At 43.8% G+C, this 23885-nt stretch overlaps 2 protein-coding genes across 2 annotated transcripts; one reads left to right on the top strand and one right to left on the bottom strand.

Moving 5' to 3' along the window:
- Positions 1-489: 489 nt before the first annotated feature.
- Positions 490-8496, bottom strand: MRPS2 (mitochondrial ribosomal protein S2). Its single transcript, XM_040324099.1, has 4 exons — positions 8365-8496; positions 6258-6374; positions 2928-3057; positions 490-1190 (listed from the first exon to the last, which is right to left on the bottom strand). Exons 1-4 carry the CDS (start codon positions 8399-8401, stop codon positions 647-649), a joined length of 828 nt encoding a protein of 275 aa, XP_040180033.1. The 5' UTR covers positions 8402-8496; the 3' UTR covers positions 490-646.
- An 830-nt stretch (positions 8497-9326) lies between these two features.
- On the top strand, positions 9327-15457 carry C9H9orf116 (chromosome 9 C9orf116 homolog). Its single transcript, XM_040324098.1, has 3 exons — positions 9327-9613; positions 11646-11724; positions 15201-15457. Exons 1-3 carry the CDS (start codon positions 9474-9476, stop codon positions 15387-15389), a joined length of 408 nt encoding a protein of 135 aa, XP_040180032.1. The 5' UTR covers positions 9327-9473; the 3' UTR covers positions 15390-15457.
- The last annotated feature ends 8428 nt before the right edge of the window (positions 15458-23885 follow it).

Here is a 23885-nt window from a genome sequence, read left to right as displayed (position 1 = left end):
TGGGACTCCAGAACTACAGGAGGACTGAAATATCCTAAATGTTTTTATCCTAAATGGAGACCCCCCTTTAGAAGAAACCTATACCAAGAGAAATATAAAATGTTGCCAATAAATGTTGCCATTAGAGTTTCTAAAAATGCCTGGCTTGAGTAATGCTCAGTTTCTGTATTAAACATCAATGACTAATGCAGCGTACATACGATTGGAAATTCCGACAAGAAAAGTCAGTGTGTAGGCTCCATCTGACCTTTTCAGGTCGGAATTTCCGACAGCAAAAATTTGAGAGCTGGTTCTCAAATTTTCTGACGGGAAAAGTTCTTGTCTGACATTCCGATCGCCTGTATGCAATTTCGACGGGCAAAATCAATCAATTCAAAGCATGCTCAGAATCGGTGAACTTTATTTTTCTCGGCTCATCGTAGTGTTGTACATCACCGTGTTCTTGACGGTCGGAATTTGGTGCGACAGTGTGTATGCAACACAAGTTTTGAGCCAAAATTCAGTCGGAAAAAAATTCAAGTTTTTCTTGTCGGAAATTCTGATCGTGAGTACGCGGCATTAGAAGTACTAAAGCAACTGGATCAATATGACAGCTAGCCATTTTCAGAATGAGAATACAGCAGGGGTAACCTGCACAGGAATCAATCTAGGAAGAGGCCATCTTCTCTCTCAGTCCATAGAGAATTTCCATCTGTTTCCGTTTGTCCTTGGCACGGGTGATGACTGTTTTCAGGAGGTGGCAGTACAGGTCCAAGGAGGCCGGGCTGTCGTCATTTCCAGGCACAGGGTAGGTGATCAGGCTGGGGTTGCAGTTGGTGTCCACTATACCAGCCGTTGGGATGTTCATCTTGGCGGCATCACGTATGGCCACATGCTGCTCAAACACGCTGTTCAGGGTGTTGAGAAAGATGATGAGGTCCGGCAGCCGCACTCCGCTCCCATACTGGATGTTGGCATTGGTCAGCAGGCCGCCCTGCCAGAAACGTGTATGGGCGTATTCCCCGCACTCGTTGGCTAACCTCTCCACTATGTGTGTGAACTGACGGCGGCGGCTCACAAACAGAATGATGCCCTTGCGGTAAGCGACATGAGCGGTAAAATTCAGCATCAGCCAGAGATGCTCCAGCGTCTGGTCCAGATGGATGATATCCTGGTCCAGACGGCATCCAAAGATGTATGGCTCCATCAGCCTGAAATCAACCAGACAGAGGTTAGTGAAAACAAAGATTATATGGCTGTATTACCATGTCACAAAATACTAATTCTTTCTGTGAAAAGCATGTACAATCTATGGTGTCCTCTGACTGCAGGATGTGCTGAGATTTAAAAGAAGAATTCTAGGCAAAGAAAGAAAATGGTCCTGTTTAATTCATTCTTATTTTAGTCATTAACTCTTTTTTTAAATAGTGCTTAAAATTCTCTTTCTACAACTCCGGGCACACCAAAAATCTGACTTAAGCCAACCATACACCGATAGAAACTTGGTTTGTCCAACAGGAACTTTGATGCGTGTGTGGCCTCCTCCACTTTACAGAAGTTGATTTAAAGCGGGAGTTCACCCAATTCGGTTTTTTTTCTATTTTCCCCTTAGCTTCCTGCTCGTTTTGTCTAGGGGAATCGGCTATTTGTTTTAAAATATGATCCGTACTTACCCGTTTTCGAGATGCATCCTCTCCGTCGCTTCCGGGTATGGGTCTTCGGGAGCGGGCGTTCCTTCTTGATTGACAGGCTTCCGACGGTCGCATCCATTGCGTCATTCGGAGCCGAAAGAAGCCGAACGTCGGTGCGGCTCTATACTGCGCCTGCGCACCGACGTTCGGCTTCTTTCGGAAAATCGTGACGCGATGGATGCGACCGTCGGAAGCCTCTCGGAAGACTGTCAATCAAGAAGGAACGCCCAGTCCCGCAGCCCATACCCGGAAGCAGCGGAGAAGATGCATCTCGTAAACGGGTAAGTACGGATCATATTTTAAAACAAATAGCCGATTCCCCTAGACAAAACGAGCAGGAAGCTAAGGGGAAAATGTGTTCGCTATGGGTGAACCTCCGCTTTAACGTACCTCTGTCAAAGGGGAATGTTGGAAGATTTCTGTGTTAGGAGCGTGCGCTCTCAGCACAGTATCCAAGCCGTTACAGACGGCTACTAGTCTCTATTGAACCCCTTTACGCCAACAGGTGGATGAGCTGCCCTATGTGTGATAATGCTACAAACCCCCCCCCCCCCCCCCCCCCCCGCAAAAAAAACAAAAAAGGCACGTGGGGATTCAAGTTCCCATTATGCAGAGATGTGAACGGGGCTTGACAGCCGAGTGTTTCTGTCCACTCCCTTCTATGTACTTGTATAAAGATGGCCATACACTGTGCAATCTGATTGAATATTGTGTATTTAGTGAGAAGTGTGATCACTGATTGATTACATCTCATTGGAGCTGGAAATGGGTGGGTAGGTAGGAGGGTGAGAATGCAGAGTGTGTGCTAATGAGGTCAGCTGGTCAACACCTTTCTGTTTCATGACCTAAAGTCTGATCAGGGAGTAAGACAGAAGCAATAGATATGTTTGGAAACATGGATGAGCACAGTAAGGTAAGAGTCTGTAGATTTTATGGAAAGCTTTTGCAAAAAAAGTACAAGAATGCTATATTGGTGCATAGGGGAGCTGGGATTTAGAAAAAAAAAAAAAAAAAAAAAAAGGTGAACTTATCCTTTAACATTTGTTTTACCCTTAGGCGGGAAGGGGGTTAAAATTGGGAGACAGCATGACAGGTTCCCAATCACGTGACCACTGTGCCAGCCTCCCAGTGTTAAGACCCACATAAAAGGGCAGCTGGGAGTTGGAGGGTTTTTAAATACATTTCATGATATTTTTAGTTCTGTCCCAAATTCAGCTTTGTTCTCCACTTTTGAGGTTAATATGTTTCAAAGCACACCTGTGACGGCATCCTTTCTTGTGACCGAGATGGACGTGGGAATCAAACAGTGACTTCACCGAGAGGAGCTCCTTCACGTTAAAGAAGTCGGGGTGCTTTAGGGGCTCAGAGATGAGCCACTTGTCAAAATCTAGAATCCAGGAAACAAAGACAGAAAAATAAAGACATTAAGCAATATTCTGCAGGAGGTAACATTGGGGGAATTGTACTGAAGAACTGGAGTTTGGGGTTCAGTTCCTCATTGAAATTTGTGTACTTCTTCCAGGTGCCTCGGTTTCCTGTACCAACCTAAAAAAAAATTGTTGGGGGGTAATCAGCTACCTCCCAAACTGAACCCATTGTCTTTAACCACGTGGCAACCGCACGCCGTCAAATGACGGCGGGCGAAATACCCTATTGTTCTGACAGGACGTCATATGACGTCCTGTCATTTAAAGCCGATAGGGGGCGCGCACGTACCCGTCGCGTTACTGGGAACACAATGCGCGTGCCCGGCAGCAGCGATGGCCGCCGGGCAGCCGCGATTGCCCAGTAACTGAACAGGATCGTGGATCTCTGTGTGTAAACACGGAGATCCATGTCCTGTCCGGGAGAGGAGGCCGATGCTGTGTCCCTTGTACATAGGGACACAGATCAGTCACCTCCCCCTACAGTTAGAACACTCACTAGGCTACACATTTAACCCCTTCCCCGCCCCCTAGTGGTAAACCCCTTCCCTGCCAGTCACATTTATACAGTAATCAATTCATATTTATAGCACTGTTCACTATAAATGTGAATGGTCCCAAAAATGTGTCAAAAGTGTCCGCTATAATGTCGCAGATCACCGCCATTCATAGTAAAAAAAAAAAAAATAATAAAAAAAAAAAATCATAATTATGTCCCCTATTTTGTAGGCAATATAACTTGTGCGCAAACCAGTCACTATACGGTTATTGCGATTTAATTTTTTTACCAAAAATATGTAGAAGAATACATACCGGCCTAAACTGAGATACATTTTTTTTAAATGGGATATTTATTATAGCAAAAAGTAAAAAGGTGTATTTTTCCCCCCAAAATTTACGCTCTTTTTTTGTTTATAGCCCAAAAAATAAAAACCGCACAGGCGATCAAATACCACCAAAAGAAAAAAAAATAGATGACGACTCCTTACTTTCAGACCCGGTGGAGATTAATGCCCAGTTCCAGACCTTCTATGCTAGACTCTACTCCTCCCGGGTGACGTACACTACAGATAGCTTACTGACTTTTCTGGAGACGGTTGACTTTCCGGAGCTCACCCTTGACAGTCGCAAAAGACTGGGTGCCCCCTTTACTTTGAAAGAAGTGCAGACTGCAGTTGCGTCTCTCCAGACGGCAAAGACGCCGGGTCCGGATGGACTCCCGGCGGAATTCTACAAAGAACATGGTGATGTTCTAACTTCCCATCTTCACTCCCTTTTTCTAACTGTGTTGGAGGCTGATCAAGTTCCGCAATCTATGTCAGAGGCGATTATTGTTGTTGTGAACAAAAAAAGGGGGGGGGGTCTAAAGCGCTAGCCAATAGTGAAAATGGGAAGTTGAGAGTGAATAAATCAAACAAAATGCTGCTCAAATCTAAATTGTGCTAACAACAAAAATTAGTGGTATGAATAAACGAGTGATGAGTGCAAATTGCAATGAATGGTGAAAATCAATATATAACAAAAGTGCAAACAAATGAACCATAAATAGCTAGGACCAATGTGCGCCACTTGGCTACTATGTACTGTGAATACACCCAATAATTGCCCCGACTACCACAAGTGCAACCAAACTGAATTCAAATGTGACAAAAAGTGTCCAAAATAAGTATAAATATGCATCCATAAACCGGTATAGTGATGATGTAGATGAATCCTCACAACAGCTGGACTCACAGAGCGCTTACCTCCCTGACATGGGAAAACCACTTTGAATGGATCCTCAGATGGAGTGTATATCAGGTAAACCGTCCTAACCGCTGGATGTGCAGTGCTGGTCTCCTACCTGCATTCCCTGTGGAGTCTCCATCTTTGTGAAGACCAGCACTGCACACCCACTTGTGGTAGTCGGGACAATTATTAGGTGTATTCACAGTACACAGTATCCAAGTGGCGCACATTGGTCCTAGCCATTTATGGTTCATTTGTTTGCACATTTGTTATATATTGATTTTCACCATTCATTGCAATTTGCGCTCATCACTCGTTTATTCATACTGATTATTGTTGTTGTGCCCAAGCCGGGTAAGAATCCAGAACTATGTGGGTCTTATCGCCCTATTTCCCTACTTAATGTGGAAGCAAAAATTTTCACGAAGGTTCTTGCTAATCGTCTAAATTCAGTGATCTTGTCCCTGGTCCACGAAGATCAAATCGGGCTTTATGCCTGGGAAGGGCACGGACATTAATGTCCGACGCCTGTACACCAACATTGAGCGGTCGAGGGACGTCGCCCCCTCCGGAGTGGTGGCGTCTCTTGATGCGGAAAAGGCCTTCGACTCGGTTGAGTGGCCCTTCCTTTGGCGAGTTTTGACCAAGTTTGGATTTGGCCCGAATTTTGTCTCCTGGATACAACTACTGTATAGATCCCCTATGGCCAGGGTTCGAACTAACGGGATCCTCTCCTCATCCTTCCCCCTCGGCCGAGGCACTAGGCAAGGTTGCCTGTTGTCCCCGGCCCTTTTTGGTTTGGCCATGGAGCCTCTGGCTCTCCTGATTAGGGCATCCCCATTGATACCTGGTATTCGAGGGGGGCCTGTTTGTGAGAAGATTTCTCTGTATGCAGATGACGCCCTGTTGTATCTGCCTGATGCCCTGGAGTCCCTTGATGCGGCTCTGACATTGATAGACCTCTTTGGGGTGTTCTCGGGCATCAAGGTCAACTGGTCGAAATCCCTTCTTTTCTCTCTCTATCCCCCTTCTCCCCAGCCCCCCGCTCGTACTGGGTCCCAGCTGTCATGGGTTCCCAGGTTTCGGTACCTGGGTATAGAAAAACAGGCCAATCCCTCCTCCTATCTGGTGGACAATGTATATCCAATCCTACAACACCTGACACTCAAATGTCAGCATTGGAAAACACTGCCCCTTTCCCTAGTAGGTAGAGTTAACCTCATAAAAATGACCTTTCTCCCTAAATTCCTTTATGTATTCCGGAACACACCAGTTCCTATTCCTAATGCCTTTTTTGTTAAAGTGGATCGAGTGGTTAGCAACTTCATCTGTGCGGGCGGCTCCCCTAGAATAGTCAAATCCAAGCTTCAGCTGCCGTTGATGAGGGGGGGGGGGGGGAGTTATAAAGAACTGACACCTTTGATGCTGCGCTCACCTTTGATGCTTGTCTCCTGCGTCTGTTCCACTGCAGTGGACTGGGCCGTTGCATACAACCTGCTGCATGGCAGTAGAGAAATCCGAGCTGGAAACTTCCAACATAGTCTTGGCAACCCTGACAACAAAAAACACATATACTGAAATGCAGAACGAAGGATAAAAAGTATATTGTTCAAGGAACAGAGGGTGTGGGATTTCAGCAAACTTTAAAATCATAAAAAACACACAAAACTTAAAGCGGAGGTTCACCCTAAAACAATGATATATCATTTCATCCAGCATACTGCCGACATGTGCAGTATGCTGTTTTTTTTCCCCCGCTGTACTTAACGTTTTATCGTTGTCTTTCTTTTCTGCCTCCCGCGGGGAATAGGCGTTCCTATGAAGAGGCGTAGATGATTGACGTGCGGCTAAGGCGCGTCACGCGTTCCGAAAATAGCCGAGCTGGGACTCGGCTATATACAGCGCCTGCGCAGTCAGCTCCTAGTCTGTGTGCAGGAGCCGTATAGCCCCAAATCCCAGTTCGGCTATTTTCGGAAAGCGTGACGCGCCTTAGCCGCACGTCAATCATCTACGCCTCTTCATAGGAACGCCTATTCCCCGCGGGAGGCAGAAAAGAAAGACAACGATAAAACGTTAAGTACAGCAAAAAAAAAACAAAAAAACAGCATACTGTACATGTTGGCAGTATGCTGGATGGAACGATATATAATTGTTTTAGGATGAACCTCCGCTTTAAGCCCCCTTGCACAGCTTGTCCCATCTCAGATGATTACTGAACATTCTGTACTGATAAGGACACCGCAATCATCGATCACTTACTACATAGGATCGGAAAAGACCTTTATCTGGTTCAGGCTAATTAAAATGTATGTAAACCCTAACTATGAACTTTTCTTGTTTGTTATGTGTTTGGCCTATTAATATACCATTGGAAGTGTTTTATTATATATGTTCAATAAATAAAAACAAACTGAGCTCCCCTGTGTCCTCTCTTGTGCTATGTCAAGGGGTCTAATTTGCCCTCCTACTTCTTATATTGGACAAGAGAATAATTAGTGTCCCTGTTGTAGAGATAATGAGTGGAAGGCTACTTTCACACTGGGGGCGTCGGCGCTATTTTAAGCTGTGCTTTACCATTGTTTTTGCGGCGCTTGCGGCCGGAAAGGGGTTAAAATTGCCTGCAAATCGCCGCTGCAGCGGCACTTTGCCAGCGGAGTTCATTTATAAGGCTGGGTTCACGTTATTGTGAATTGGATGCGGTTTCTCCACATCCAATTTGCGAAAGCCGAAGATTTTGACCGTCTCTCTATGGAGCCAGTTCACATATCTCTGCTGCGGCTCCGGTGCGAATTGCACAGGAGTCCTGTGCGTCTTTTGGTCCATTTCAGATATGAATTCAGCCAAAAATTCCGAATGAAATCGGACCTGAAACGGTAAACGCACCGGAACTCCTGCTGTGAGCCGCATGCGACTATAGTGTGAAGCCAGCCGTAATGTTTCGCACAAATTTCACCCAAGATTCAGGCATGGTTCACAGCGATGCCAATTGGATGCAAATTTAAAGCAGCCCACACTGCAATTTTTTTTTACATCTTAATGCAAATTCTACATAGAATTTGCAATTTCCATGCTAATTTAGTGTGAATTTGTGAGGGGAGTGGTCGCATCTGTAGTTTTATTTTCTATAAAATCTAGGCAAAAAAAAAAAAATATATATGTAAAATTTGCAGTGATGTGAGCCCTGGACGGCACCCACCCTACACTTAAAAATATCCACTTTAAGCAGCCCTTGTCCTATGATGAGGTCTTGTCAGTCCTTGTAGGAAAGCTCCTCTGCACCCTGTCAGGGTATGTGAACTGAACTGTGCAGTGAAGCCAATATGAATACATAAATAGAATATTACAAGCTGCAGCCTGACACTGATTGCTGTCACACTATTGGGGAAGATGACAAGGAGGATCATTGCTAGAGACATGATGCATGCACACAGCCCAGCACAGATTACACCCCCTGATAGGAGATGTGTGTGCGCAGCACTGAGGATGGCACTCACTACCAGGGACAGGAGCAGCTGTGGGTCACCATTAGCCGCTACACTCACCAGCCTTCAGCAGCCCAGACACTGCACAGGAAGCCATGCTGTCTCCTGGAAGGTCAGTCTACAGCTTCCTCTGTGTACTGTTTCCTGTCCCAGCCGCAGAGAGCTTCGGTGTCTAGTCAAATTCGGCCCCCCGTCACAAATTGCTCCGGAAGTGACGTCACGTCGCCGCCATCTTGGTGTGAAGGGGCAAGCGGACATCTTGTTACACCCACCGGAGTTTTACATTTCACAGTTATTTTCAACACAAAACTGAGTTTATATGCTTAAATATAGTGTTTGGAAATCCGACGGACTGTTTTCATGTTAACAGAAACCCGCTGACCTTACATGGTTGCTAATGTGACACAGCACCTCTGAATTTAAACAGTCCGTCGGATTTCCAAACACTGTATTTAAGCATATAAGCTCAGTTTTGTGCTGAAAATAACTGAAATCTAAACTCCGGTGGGTGTAACAAGATGTCCGCTTGCCCCTTTCTCACTCTATCATTACTGTGCAAGGGTGTGGGGTGTAGCAAGATGGCGGCGACGGAACGTCACTTCCGGAGCAATCTGTGATGGGGAGCCGAATGTGACAATACACCGGCGCCACCTGCTGGATAATCTGCATATTGCTAGCTGACACATTTAACTGATAGATAGCCATTATTCCATTCAAAATAATGATTTTAGAATTAAGCCGTAACTATTATATTAAAATAACTGAACCTACAATGAAAACATTGTCAGGAATTATTAATATTCACACAGATGACTTTTCATTGACTGCTTTATGTTTATCTGATTGGATTGAATTTGTTCATAAAGTCCTCGACTGCCATCATCAAATTGCTGGTTTCATAATCAGAAATCAGGTTGTAAGTGCAAAACATATAAAATAAAAAAAATGCTGATAATAATAGAAATCTGAAATCAGACGATCAGGTTGATCAGTATTAGTGTCAGTCCTGTAGGAAGCATTGCAATGAAAGCTGACACGTTGTTGCCCTCTAGTGGTTTCCTGGTAACGGTTTCCAGGGATTCCTAGTTGGCAACAACAAGAGGCTTTAGGTGTTGTGTGTGCTGGGCCTCAGTCTTCTCATTGCTCCACTTCTGTTTCCATAGAGAAAGATGGCTGACAATCCCCCTCCACACATCTCACCAGAAGAAGGGCAGGAGACAACCTACCCCCAAACCAGCGACTTTTATCGAGTGGAGCCTGACTTACCTGCCAAGTTTAATCACCCGGAGACATGGAGACCAGGATATAGGTATGTGGAATACATCCACACTGAAAGCATAATTAATTTATTATGAGTATACCTGCGACTTTCAAAATGAATAATGTTCCTAAATATGTGAGTAATTTAAAGTGACTAATCTGGCGTAGACAGTAATTATTCGTTTTGTTTCATAGCCAGTATTTGATCACTCCACCTAGAAATGATATTTTAGTTTCTGGTGGATGCCCAGTAGTAAGCCTACTTGGGGGTGACTTTGGAGCAGGTTTCTTGGACTTCTATTACATAAGTTGTTTGCAAGCCACACTGAAGTCGCGCTGTACAGGGCGGCTTCAGAGTTGCGCAACTTTGAAGCCGCCCCAGTGTGAACCGGCACTCCAAGTTTCTTGTTTTATTATTTATTTTTCTGGAAATGATAAACATGTTTTAATTACCTGCACTGTGCAATGGTTTTGCACAGAATGGCCCCAGACCTCCTATTCTGGGGTCCTCCACTGGTGATCTTGGCTCCTGCTCTTCTCCCAGTGCCCCCATAGCAAGCCGCTTGCTATGGGGGCACCTGTGTGGGTTCAAGCTCAATCCAGGCTGTGTATGTCTATTGACACACATAGTGCGGCTTGGTCCTGCCCCCCACTCTCTGCTCACAGGATCTGACGGACAGCAGCGTTAGCCAAAGCTGCTGCCGAGTCTTCTTTGAAAAGGGACAGAGGTGAAAATGGCGGTTGCAGATGAGCACAGCATTGGATCAAAATCAGGCTCAGGTAAGCCTAGGTTTACACATGTGGTATGGGAAACGCAGCGCTCCCTGCATGCAACATCCCCCCACTGTGTTTGCAATTCGATGCAGGTGTCAATACAAATTTAACAACACCCCCAAACGCAGTGGGGTTTGCCTGCACTGGATCGTATGGTACAAAATAACCATGCAATTCATTTGCGGTGCGGCTCCAAAAAAGGAAAACCCACATCCACATCACACTAGTGTGAACCCAGCCTGATTCAGCACATCACACACAGCTCCCTTTTTTTGTATTTGTTTGATCTTTATTTGAGTTATATAAAAGTATACTTCATTCATGGCACTGTGCTGCTGTATAGTGCAATGCAACTATATACAGTCTGCTGCGATAGAATGCAGCTCTGGGCTTGCAGTGTGAATGGGACACACAGGAAACAATTGTGACAGGCGTTTTACATTGTGACCGCACATAGTGTGAAATCACCCTAAACAGTCTGAAAAAAAACCTTCTCCACATTGCTATACGTCCTTTCCAGCAATCTTTGAACAAAACAGGGTTTTTAGTTCACATACAGTATATTGCAATCCATATTTAAAGCGAGAGTTCACCCTAAAAAAATGTTTTAACCTTAGATTGATGCTCATTTTGTCTAGGGGAATCGGCTAGTTTTTTTAAAATCGAAGTTGTACTTACCGTTTTAGAGAGCGATCTTCTCCGCCGCTTCCGGGTATGGTCTTCCGGACTGGGCGTTCCTATTTTGATTGACAGTCTTCCGACGGTCGCATCCATCGCGTCACGAGTAGCCGAAAGAAGCCGAACGCCGGTGACGCGATGGATGCGACCGTCGGAAGCCTGTCAGAAGACTGTCAATCAAATAGGAACGCCTAGTCCCGCAGCCCATACCCGGAAGCGGCAGAGAAGATCGCTCTCTAAAACGCTTGGATTTTAAAAAAACTAGCCGATTCCCCTAGACAAAATGAGCATCAATCTAAGGGTAAAAATTAACATTTGTGGGTGAACCTCCACTTTAAAACATAAGTTCACGTTTTTCTTTTAAATGCACATTTTTTTTGCAGGTAAAAAAATATACATTTATTTATTTATTTTATCTTTTCTAAAGAGTCTGCCGAGCATTGCACCCGCGATCATCAGATCGCATGTGCAATCTCATGCTCCTGCAGACTCTCAGGATAGTTGTCTACCTGTACATTGTATTAGCAGTAATGCCACTTAAGCTTAGCTTGCTACCCAGCACTATGTTTTATAAAGATCTCCATCTACAACTAATGTGACCTGATCTAATGGTTGTTTATGTTTTTCAGAACCAAGCCTGGCAACCCTCTGTACAGGACCACAAATCAAACATATGGTAGTAGGCCACCTACTGTGCACGAGATGCCGGTAAGATGCAGATTATTTTGCTTGTATGCGTCTGGTGGACTGTAACCATGTTGGACCACCTTTAACTAATAGCAGTTGCATACCACAGAAGGGACTCTACTAAGGGACATGTATGGTTCCCAAGAAATCCTCTCCAGAGAGAAATATGAAGGCTGCCATTGCTGACCTCCTTCTAAAAATGCTATTTTTCCAATCTGTCTCTGGCTTTAGTGCTTTGAGACACTGACCTGGGAAAGGCATGCAGATAAAGAAATTAGGAGTCCACATCTGCATATGTTTATTGGTTGAGAGATTCAGAAAGTACCAGAGCCATTAGACCAGCACTTCTGGAAGAGTAACAATGGCAGCCTACATGTTTTCGCTTCAACTTACCTTTTCTATAGTTCACTTATACCAGCTGCGGTGGGACTGTGTTGGGCAGATATTCCAGCACACCCCCACCGCAAGACAAGTCAGAATTCAGTGTCTACTCTGTGCTCAGTTCACACCATTGCATTTCTGGAGTGTGCACCGAAAAAAAGTACAACAGTCCTTACTGTTCAGTACAGCATGAGGCAATCCATGGCCTCACACTTATGTCACTGACACTTCAATCGTTTGTTAAAAAAAAAAAAAAAAAGTGAATAGTGTGATGCGCCCACATTTGGCACAGTGATCCCACCAAGCCACTGTGTTGTAATGCAGCAGCTGGAGTGGATAGTCCCTAAATGCAGTCATCACTGTGTTTCAGCAATGGCGCACCTTTCTATGGACGCGTAAAAAACCATCCGAAGTTTGCCATTGCACTGGTGAAGTTGGAGCTGTAAATCAGTGGAGGTGGCTTATTTCCAACCACCATCACCCCAGCCCTGCATGAATGTGTTCTCTGGTGTATCATGGAGGGGAGAGGTGCATTGCTTTGTGGTCAGCTATTAATCTCTTTGTACAGTCAAGAGGAGAATGCTATAACCTGGCTCCAATATATTGTGATGTTAATTGATGTGCTTGCTGTGAACTGGCAATCTGCCATTATAGCTGAAGTCCCCCAACATCTCTCCCTACATAGTAAACACTTTGATTGGAGTTTATGTTATTGGAAGTTCTAGCAATTCAATAGCCACAGAGATGCTTACACCCCTCTGAGCCTTCTCATGGTCTGTTGTTTCATTGAAATCTATTCTCTGTCATCTGTTCACATACAAAGTAAGGCCCCTTTCACACTGGGGCGGGAGGTGCGGTGGCGGTATATAGCCGCTAAACTGTCGGATTTGCCGGGGGTTCGGCCGCTAGCGGTGCGGTATTAACCCCCGCTAGCGGCCGATAAAGGGTTAATACCGCCCGCAATGCATGGTTTCCCATTGTTTTAAATGGAAAGGAGCGGTAAACATACCGCTCCAAAGATGCTACTGACAGATTTTTTTCTCTCCTGCCAGCGCATCGCCTTAGGACCACTTTCAGAGGACATGTTCGGTCGTCTGTACGTCCGACCGGACAATTTTCCGGCGGATCGGACAGGTTTCCAGCGGACAAATGTTTCTTAGCATACTAAGAAACATGTCCACTGGAAGCCTGTCCGTCGGACATGTTCGGTCGTCTGTACAGACTCACCGGACACGTCCGCTCGGCCGAAAGCCCTTGCATGCGTCGAAGTGATTCGACGCATGCCTGGAAGCATTGAACTTCCAGGGCCGCGCACGTCGCCGCGGCCACGTCACCGCGTATCGTGTCCGCGCGGATTTCTGTTTGATGATGTGTACAACCATCAGACAGAAATCTCCGAGCGGACATGTCCGCTGAAAACGCTGTTAGGGTGTTGTATAATAGCTGCTCTCCTATTGAAAGGACACAAAAAAAAACAACATAAAGACAGTACGTATAACCAATCCACTACCAGCAAAATATTTTAGAACGATCCAGTTTTATGTTCATGCTTATGAAGTTCAGTTTCTCAATGTACTATTCGAATTTTGATTCATTGGTCCATAAGACCCATATTTTGGGTTTGCCAGACCTGTTCCTGCCAGAGTGCCTTTTGTTGGTGTAGGAAACTGTACTTGCTGACACCTTGGCTTTCCACTAATAATGGTGTGTTGTTTTCCTTCCTGCCCATGATTTGTTCATTATACAGCCTCACAGACATTTTTTAGTTCTGGGAGGGCATCCTTGCATGTTCTCCTGTGTGCACACTTCCCACACGCCCCCTGGGGTGCTCATCGGGAACTCTGGGACCTTTGTGTGCCTTGGACACAGCACATCATAGAGGGTAAAAGGTCAATCACAATGCCCCTTTACCATGTGATCACTATGTTCAATCACAAGTGATCACAGATATAAACATAACCGTTTTTTGCCTGTTAATGGCTGTCTTTCCCTCACACAGGGACCTCCGCATGTGAGGGAAAGAGAGCCAGATCTGTGGGGAGCAGTGAGTAGTGTTTTACAGTGGTAAACAGTGCCTTATCATCAGTGAGGAAGAAAAATTACTTATTTGCTATTATAACAGATACTAAAAAAAAAAAAAAGTATTTTTTTTCAAAATGTTTGGTCTTTTTTTGTTTATTTAGCAAAAAATTCAATCCCCAGTTAAATACCACAAAAAAAAGCTCTATCTGTCTCACCAAATGAAAAAAAATGTCATTGGGTGCAGTTACTTGAGTAATTGTTGTTCAAAGTGTAACAATGTTAAAATCTAAAAATTGTCTTGGGCAGGAAAGAGGGGTGAAAGTGTCAAATATTGAAGTGGTTAAAGATGAAGCATGGGATTTTAAAAAATTTAAATATATACAGTAAATTCACCTGCATGCTGCTACATCGATGTGATGCTGCAGCTGTCTCTTGCCAGCCATACACCCAAGAAATTGAGAATTAAGCGGTCACAAGACCACTGATCACTCGGTTCTCGTTCTTCCTGGAGCAGAGCGATGACTGTCAGTGACCAGTCTCTGCCCTGCCCCTCCAGTGCTCACTGGAGCTCCAGGCTGGAGAGGGGATGGGAGCAGCTGGCCTAAGCTCTCAACAGTGCACTGAGAAGTTGAGCCAGCTGGGTGAATCCAATCAATATGGTCGAGGATCCTTCCAAATTCTGGAGTGGCCCTGTGATGTCGGCTGATTCTGGCTCTCAGGAAAACAAAAGTAAGTGCGCTCCTGTGACCCAGAAGAGAAGTAAGAAGTAGAATTTCTGATTGCCCCTTTTCTCTGTATTATAAGAGCTACTACTTTCTGAAGTGCAATAGTAACCAAAGTTGAGGATGTAGTAAACAGTTTGTTCACACATTGCCCTATACAGGGGATTTGTAACTCATTAAACGTTGTAGAACCTGTAGGAATTATTTGTATAAACATTGCTGCAAAAAAGCTCAAAGTTGTGAACCCTTACTGCTAACCTTACTGAAATTTACATTCTTTTTTAGTATTTGGTCACCTAATTTTTTTATGTTTGCTATGACGAAGCTGCAAAAAAAATGTTGTTTATTGGATATTTTTCTCTCTACTTACAGACAAAGTTTAAAGGAGTTTCTGACAAGTTTTCAGAAGCTGCTACAAAATGCGGCAATTATAGAAACAACGGACTCAACACACACACAGAGAAAAGTTTTGTGACGGGACCAGACAATCTAATCACCTTCCATGACAGGCTGAATTTTCACCGGAGCTACAACATCAGTGGGCCATCACAATCAGCTTGATTACCATTGATTTGACATAACTTTACTACCTGAGCTGGGAACTGAATAACTTAATATACAGATTCCTGCATTTGTGAAGGACCATTTCCTGTGTGTTAGATGGTGGTTCATAAAGGGTCAGTCTATCTAGTGATATTTCAGTTATATGTGGAGTCTAAAGGCGGCCATACACGGTTCGAATTTCGAAAATCGTATCAAAGAATTTTCGTACGAATTTCGCACCGTTAGTGGGCTGCAGCAACAGCCGGTTTTCGTGCGGCAAACAAATTTGAGAAATCCGACATGTTGTAAATTTTTTGAAAAACTAACGATTTTCTGATCAATGATGGGAGAATCATGCGAGAAATGTAATAGAAAAAAAAAATACGTGCATGTGCAAAAAAAGAATATTCCCAGAGAGAAAAGAATATTCCCGGAGAGAAACGAATATTCCCGGCAACATGAAGGTTTGGTCGGCCGAATTTCGAAAATCAATGGTGGCATCATCAGATCACAAAAAAAAAAAAAACTTTCTGATTTTGAAAAGAAACTTTGTTCGAAATTCGACCGTGTATGGCCTGCTTTAGTCTTTCTTTGATTTCTTTCTTTTGGGAAATTCAAAAGCATTCTTGTCCACCTTGTGATGTTGCCATTATTTTTATAATATAAAAGAAATAAAAATACAAACAAAGGGTCCCAAAGTGTGGAGCGCTCATCAATGGGGCCCCCAAAAGATGAAAGAAATGGTCACAGGGTTTACTTTCCAGAAATATCAGATCTGGTTGGATAAATATTGACCTATAAAAAAAAAAAAAAGGAAGAACACAAAATTACTACCTCAATATTAAATATCCATGGGTTTGATTACAGTACTAAAAGTAAATAGACTGTCCACTTTGCAAATGTAGTTGCACTCATTTTCCCCAGAACATAGTATATGTGGCAAAGCTCTACTGATTTCCATCATCCAATCACGTGCAAGCAAAAAATGCTGTTTTAAAAAAAAAATTGCACCTGATTGGGTATTGTTTATAAAGTGAAGCTTCACCACCTCACTAAGGCAAATGGGGAAAATGAGTGCAAATGCACTTGCAAAGTGCGCAGTCTATTTACCTTTAGTAAATCAAACCCTATGAGTTCACAAAAAGGAATGTCCTTAAAGCGGAGGTCCGCCCAAAAAAATAATCCAGCGATGTCGGCACCGCAGCTGATGTTCCATCAGCTGTCAAGTGCTGCCACCGCCAATGCAAGTAAGGGAACCTGGCAGTGTAGCCTTACTGCGCATGCGTGAGGCTCCACTCCTCTCTTCTACTCCTACAGGAGGAGGGAGCCCTGCAGTGACGTCATGGGCCACGGCGTGGAGTCCCGGAAGTGGGAACAGGATAAAGTACCTGTGGAGACAAATGAGTGGAAGTTCCAATTTTGGGTGGAACTCCGCTTTAAAGTGGTTCTAAAGCCTAATTGTGTTCTTTTTTTATTTTACCTTAATGCATTCCCTGCATTAGGGTAAAAAACACCCCACTAACTGTCCCCCATCCTTAAATACTTACCTGACTCCTCCACCAATCCAGCACTGTCCCATCTGCAGCAGCGCTGCTCTCACTTGCTGGTCTCACAGGAGACTCTGAGCCAGCCAAATCCTGTGAGAAGAGAGCGGGGTCATGGCTGAGCTGTGTGTGTCTATGGACACACACAGCCTTGCTAGAGTGCACATCCACATAGGTGCCCACTCAGCACATGGCTTGTTGAGGATGGACTCGGAGGAGAGAGAGGGAGCAGACAGTGCTGCCAGGCGACTCCAGAAGTAGAAGTAATGGACCTCTGTGCAATGCCATTACACGGAGCAGGTAAGTTTAGCATCTTTTTTTATTTCATTGAAAAAAAAATATTTACAATTACTTTATTTAATGTGATAAACTCGAGTTATTAACTTGCAGTCTCTGGCAAATGGATCTATTAAAACTCATGAAGTAAACCTCCTGCTGCTCCTTTGGTGAGATCCAGCTTGAACACTCATAAAACAAGGAAGAGAAGGGGGGCAGAAGAGCAAATAATATTGGTACAAATGTATTCAGTTAGATAGGTGCTGGTAAGGTCTGAGAAGCTTCCTTATCAACAGTGCAGTTGTCAGTGTGTGAGCCGATCCTGGTCTGCTAAGGCAGTGTTTCTCAACTCCGGCAGTCTTCAAGGCACCCCAACAGGTCATATTTTCAGGATTTCCCTTAAGATGAAAAGGCTGCGGTAATTACTAAGGCCCCTTTCACACAGGGCGGATCAGTAATGATCCGCCCCGTGAACCTCCGCACCGTTAATCCCCGCTGAGCCGGCGGATGACAGGGCGGTCCCTGCACACTGTGCAGGGCCCACCCAGTCTTTTCTCCGCTCTCCCCTATGGGGGAATCGGATGAACACGGACCATCTGTGTTCACCCGATCCGATCCGCCAGACGGACGCAAAAGTAGGTTTTTCCTCCGTCACACTTTGGCGGATCGGAGCGGGTCGAATGTCAGCCGGCATGTCACCGCTGACATCCGTGGCTCCATAGAGGAGCACGAAGCGGCCGTTCAGGTCCGCAAAAAAAACTGATCAAATTACCTGTGCTAAATAATGGAATGCCTGTAAACATGGCCTGTTGGAGCGCATTTAGGACTGGAGTTCAGTAACACTGCACTAAGGAACTGACAGGTGGAGCAGAGAGTTTTTCATGCTTTCCCAGCACCTGCTCTGCTGAAGTGTTTTTTTTTTCACTGGACGATTGCTTTACTAATTTTAATCACTCCTGTACCCTTCTCTTAATTGTTTTATAAATATTAACCTAAATAAACAATAATAAAAAGGATTTGCATCTCTGCTTTTGGTAACAATATAAAACATGCATTTTACCATGCTACCACAGCAAATGGTAAGACGCGATACAAGGTGTGCTGCAGTACTACTCCAATGTGAATCATCTGTATGTGGTGCACTATTTTGAAAATAAATAAATAAAAAGGGTAGGTCTGTTAAAAGCTGTGTTGCCAGTCTATTTAAAACAAATGGGCTGCTTTTTTGAAAGACATGTTAACGCGTGTGGCAATATATCCCACCAGTATTAATTCAGCTTTAAGTGATCAAGAAAATCTACTTGCTTGCAGTTTTGGTGGTGCTTATTTTTCGTTTTTTTTGTGGTGATGTACGGTAAATTAGTGAATACAAATTTCCACCAGCTGTTATTTATTTATTTTTCTTCACAACGTTCCCAGCACCATGTTCTGTCACAGCTGTGAAGAGGAGGGGCACTGCCTTTCTAGGCACCAAAGGGGTTACAATCTAATGTCCCTACTATACTAATACATTTATATACTGTATAATCTGCTCATATAAAACACCCATATGCTGTCACACTAGTGAAAATTGAATGACACAACAAGGCAATTACTAAATTCTGAATAAACCAACTTTATTATGCAAAACATGAAAATACAGAGAAGAGGACACGGTATACACACTACAATGTGAGACATGGATTTCTTGGTCCATAAACGGTTCTCATGTTTACAACGCATCCAACTAGCAGACTAGAAATGAAGGGCCAGATGAATTGTAATATCACCCTGAGTATCCAGTCCGATACTTCCATTTACCATGGGCAATATTTCTACTTGTCTTTTACATCATTTGCAAGAGACCTCAATGGAAATGACATTACCTTAACAAATGAACATAAGCTACTCAAGTGATTGTTGGTTGCATCTATTGTGCAGTAAATTACGGCAATCACTTACTATGTGTAAAAACTAACAGGCTTAACTCCAAACAACAGAGATGCCAATGATCCATAATCAGGTTCAGCTATTGAAGTGTCCAGTGTAAGAAGTGTGGTGTCTAATGTCAGCCGAAAGCTTTCACCAGCATCACAGAACCATGATTTATCACCGACGGGATGTTAAAGAAGAAGCTGCTCCCATTGGTTGATTCCCAGAAGTGGTGCTAGTTTCAGGCAGGGTGTGTCATTGTGCATGATGCTATGGGAGTGCTCTATGCTTGATACTATCACTGGATGCAATAGTAGTTGGGCAATGGCAGCCACAGTGCTTGATAGGAGTTTCACCTGCACCAGGTAACAGCTGTGCTGATAGGTTCTCTTTAACATGTCTGGGATAAGTACTTCTTACACAGACAGCCTCACAGCAACCATTTTCAAACCAGTTACAGCTGACAGCTAAAAACTTACAACTTACTATAGAGGCAACAGTACTGTTCTGATCAATGAATTCCAATATTAAAGCAGAAATACACCCTAAACTCCTTTACAGCCGATCTGATTGATCGGCAGTTGCCATGGTGCTGCAAGTGATCAGTTATGACACCGGCCATTTGATGGTTTTGTAGTTCAGTTGACAGCACTAGCAACTGTGACAGTTTTCATTCATGGCTTGCCTAGAATGTAACTGTTTTGGGGGAAAGTTAAAGTGGAAAAGTTCTATACAAATGTTTCAAACAGGTAAGCTTTTAATACTTAAGAGACAGACTATGAGGGGATTTACTAAAACTGGTGCACACACAATATGGTGCAGCTCTGCATAGTAACCAATCCGCTTCCAACTTCAGCTTGTTCTATTAAGCTTTGACGACGAGCCCCCGTTCACACCAGTGCAATTTGTCATGCAATTTAACAGTTCCAAATCGCATGACAAGTTGCACCCCATTGCTGGCAATAAAAAACTTTCATATCTTCACAGCTCATGTTTCAGCGATTATGAAAAAGGTTCCTGCACTACTTTTTTCCCCCGATTTCATTGCGACTTGCATAGGCTTCTGTTAAAGTCACAAGCAGCAATGAAATCGGCAGTGCAAATCTCACTGATCTGCGGCATTGGAATCACGCTAAAGTAGTGCGATTTCAAAGCCAAACCAGTGTGAACCAGGGCTAAAACCCAGAAGCTGATTGGTTACTATGCACAGCTGCATTAGATTCTGTGTACACCAGTTGTAGTAAATCTCCCCCATGTCTATTGAAGTATTGTTACCTGCCTGTTTGCAGTGTACGCAAACGCAGATTAGCGTATTTCAGCACCTGCAAAATAAATGCACTCCCACTCATATTTTGGAGTGACGTCATCTTGGCCCAGCCAATGGAAATGACCAGATTGAAACTCGAAAGACCAGTGACAGATGTCTATGGCCAGTAAGAGGTCAGGGATGAGTATATTTTCACTTGAAAGACAGCTCTAATATTCAGGATAGCTTGTTAGAAGATAATCTTCAATGAATGCTCTGATTGAGATCGCACCTTTCCTGTCACATGATACTAGTGAAGAGCATGCACATGCAGATTTTCCACCTCTCACATTTGTATGACAGGAGAATGAGGTCCTTTCATTTCTAAATGGAAGCAGCTCTATATGGGGGGCTGAAATCTTTCACCACTTATAAAGCAGAGAACCAGATTATTGTCTAACAGTTTTTGACCAATATCTGCAAGGGAAATTGCATGAAAGTCCCCTTAAATCTATGTTAACAATTACTAGTAACCCAGGACACACGTTTCTTTACAGTGTAACATATGAACACAACACTGACAAACTCATCTAAAAATAGATAAACAGTAATAACGGCTCCAACACTGGCATTATACACTGCAGCTCATAAAGCATTAGTAGAGATCTCTGGAAATAATTATTCAAGGTAATAAACTTCTTGGACATCAACAGTTGTAAATAGTTTCTCTTTTTGTTCAGGAGGTAAAATATATCAAAAGACAAAACTTGTTTTCAAGGAACCTCTGTCTGTGTCTCCACTGGCAAGATTAAAGTGGTAGTAAACTTTTTCATCTTGTACCTGCAGGTAAGCCTGTTATAAGGTTTACCTGTAGGTACAGGTAATATCTCCTAAACTTGCATTGTTTAGGAGATATTCTCACTGCAGTCGGTCACGTCACCGGCGCACATGCTCAGAAGGTCCGACATACCGTGCCAGACCTTCAGAGCCTGTGCGGTAGCCGAGGGCTCGCATGCGTGGAAGTGACATCATTGCGAGCCCTGGCCACTCATGTAGCCTTAGGCCGCAAACCCAGAAGGAAGATACTACCACATTATGACATTGCCTTGCAGGGGCGTTTTTCATATTATTATTTTTTTTGTAAGAAGCTAAGTAAAATCTACCAGTGAAGGAACAGATTCCTAAGAGGAATTAGTTGACTTGAAAATATTTCCTGCAGTCATTGGAAAAATCAACATTTAACTTTTGTCACAAGGAAAGGAAGAGAAGGGAAAACAGAACACAGACAGAAAACAAGCAAAAAAAAAAAACCCAATTCCATCCAAAACTAAAATAAAAATGTTCTCTCTAGATACTCTGAGAACATGGGAATACAGAGAAAGGTGTTGAACAAGTTTATCTCCTTCACAAGAAAAAAATAAAAACATTTCACTTAAAGCAGTGTTAACCCCAAACCACAAATGTAATATAGAACACCTTACCAATCCTTAAAGGGGTTGTAAAGGTAAAAAATGTTTCCCCTAAATAGCTTCCTTTACCTTGGTGCAGTCCTCCTTCACTTACCTCATCCTTCAATTTTGCTTTTAAATGTCCTTATTTCTTCTGAGAAATCCTCACTTCCTGTTCTTCTGTCTGTAACTCCACACAGTAATGCAAGGCTTTCTCCCTGGTGTGGAGAAAGCCTCTTGAGGGGGCGAGCAGGATAGTCAGGATGCCCACTAACACATAGCTCCTTTCTCTATCTGCAAAGTAGAGAGCGTCCTGACCCTCCTGCTCGCCCCTTCAAGAGGATTTTTCCACACCAGGGAGAAAGTGTCACATTACTGTGTGGAGTTACAGACAGAAGAACAGGAAGTGAGGAATTCTCAGAAGAAATAAGGACATTTAAAAGCAAAATGGAAGGATGAGGTAAGTGAAGGAGGACTGCACTAAGGTAAAGGAAGCTATTTAGGGAAAAAAATTGTACCTTTACAACCCCTTTAAATATGAAAATTGTATTAGTTTTCCATTTTAGGCTTTTTTTCCCCCTTTAATTTCACCTGGTGATCCACCCAGTAATACACTTAGGGGGTTATTTACGAAAGGCAAATCCACTTTGCACTTTCAAGTGCAGTCGCTGTAGATCTGGGGGACATGCAAGGAAAATAAAAAAACAGCATATTTGCTTGCGCATGATTTGCTGCTATAATCAGCAGAGCTTCCTCTCATTTCAGAGCTTCCCCCCAGATCTACAGCGATCTACAACGACTGCACTTACAAGTACACTTTCAAAGGCACTTGCAGTGCACTTGTAGAGCCGAGTGGATTTGCCTTTAGTAAATCAACCCTTTACTGTCTTAGATTGTCTCCTCTCTGAATAGAGGAGCAATGGAGACACCTTTGGACAGCAGCATTGCGAATCTGAGGAGAGGGTGTTGTTGGATGCACCAGAAGATTTAGATGGACATAACTATCAAATTAAAGCTAAACTCCAGCTAACACTTATAAGCAGCTAAATAGTTTGTCTCAACCCTCTGATGCTTCTGGTCTATTAAAGATTCCTGCTCGTTATTACTAGGGGAATCGGCTATTTATTTTAAAATATGTGCAGTACTTACCCGTTTACGAGACGCATCCTCTCCGTCGCTTCCGGGTATGGGCTTCGGGAATGGGCGTTCCTTCTTGATTGACAGGTTTCCGAGAGGCTTCCGACGGTCGCATCCATCGCGTCACGATTTTCCGAAAGAAGCCGAACGTCGGTGCGCAGGCGCAGTATAGAGCCGCACCGACGTTCGGCTTCTTTCGGCTACGAGTGACGCGATGGATGCGACCGTCGGAAGCCTCTCGGAAGACTGTCAATCAAGAAGGAACGCCCGCTCCCGAAGACCCATACCCGGAAGCGACGGAAGAAGATGCAGCTCGAAAACGGGTAAGTACTGCTCATATTTTAATATAAATAGCCGATTCCCCTAGACCGAACGAGCAGGAAGCTAAGGGGAGATTTTTTTTTTTTTTTTAAATGGGTGAACTCCCGCTTTAAAGGAAGATGAAGAATAAAAGACTTACTGGTCAAAAGACCAGATGAGAATAGAGAAAAAAAAAGCCTTGTAAAAAAGCTAATGCAGTCACCACATCTAAAAATAAATCAGTAAGCTGCACTATTAAACATTTTTGCTTTTGGGTTTAACGGCTTTAATGATGATCCTATTATGCAGTTTATAGACCTACGTGGACATATATGCAATTCTGCCATCAACACCTTGCAACACAAAATAAACAATTATTTCAATTTTTATCCGCTGATCTTCTCAGCACTGAGGTCCCCATACAAATAAGGCCGGGTACACACGGACAAACATGTATGGTGAAAGCGGTCCGTCGGACCGTTTCCACCATACATGTCTGCCAGAGGGCTTCTGTACGATGGTTGTACACACCATCGTACAGAAGTCCGCGCGTAAACAATACGCGGGGCGTGTCCGCGGTGTCGCCGCGTCGATGACGCGGTGTCGCCGCGACAATGACGCGGCGACGTGGGCGGCCCGCCTTTAAAATGCT

This window comes from Rana temporaria, chromosome 9 (assembly GCF_905171775.1).
Source record: "Rana temporaria chromosome 9, aRanTem1.1, whole genome shotgun sequence".
Taxonomy (NCBI): domain Eukaryota; kingdom Metazoa; phylum Chordata; class Amphibia; order Anura; family Ranidae; genus Rana; species Rana temporaria.
This window is presented reverse-complemented; position numbering and strand designations above follow the sequence as displayed.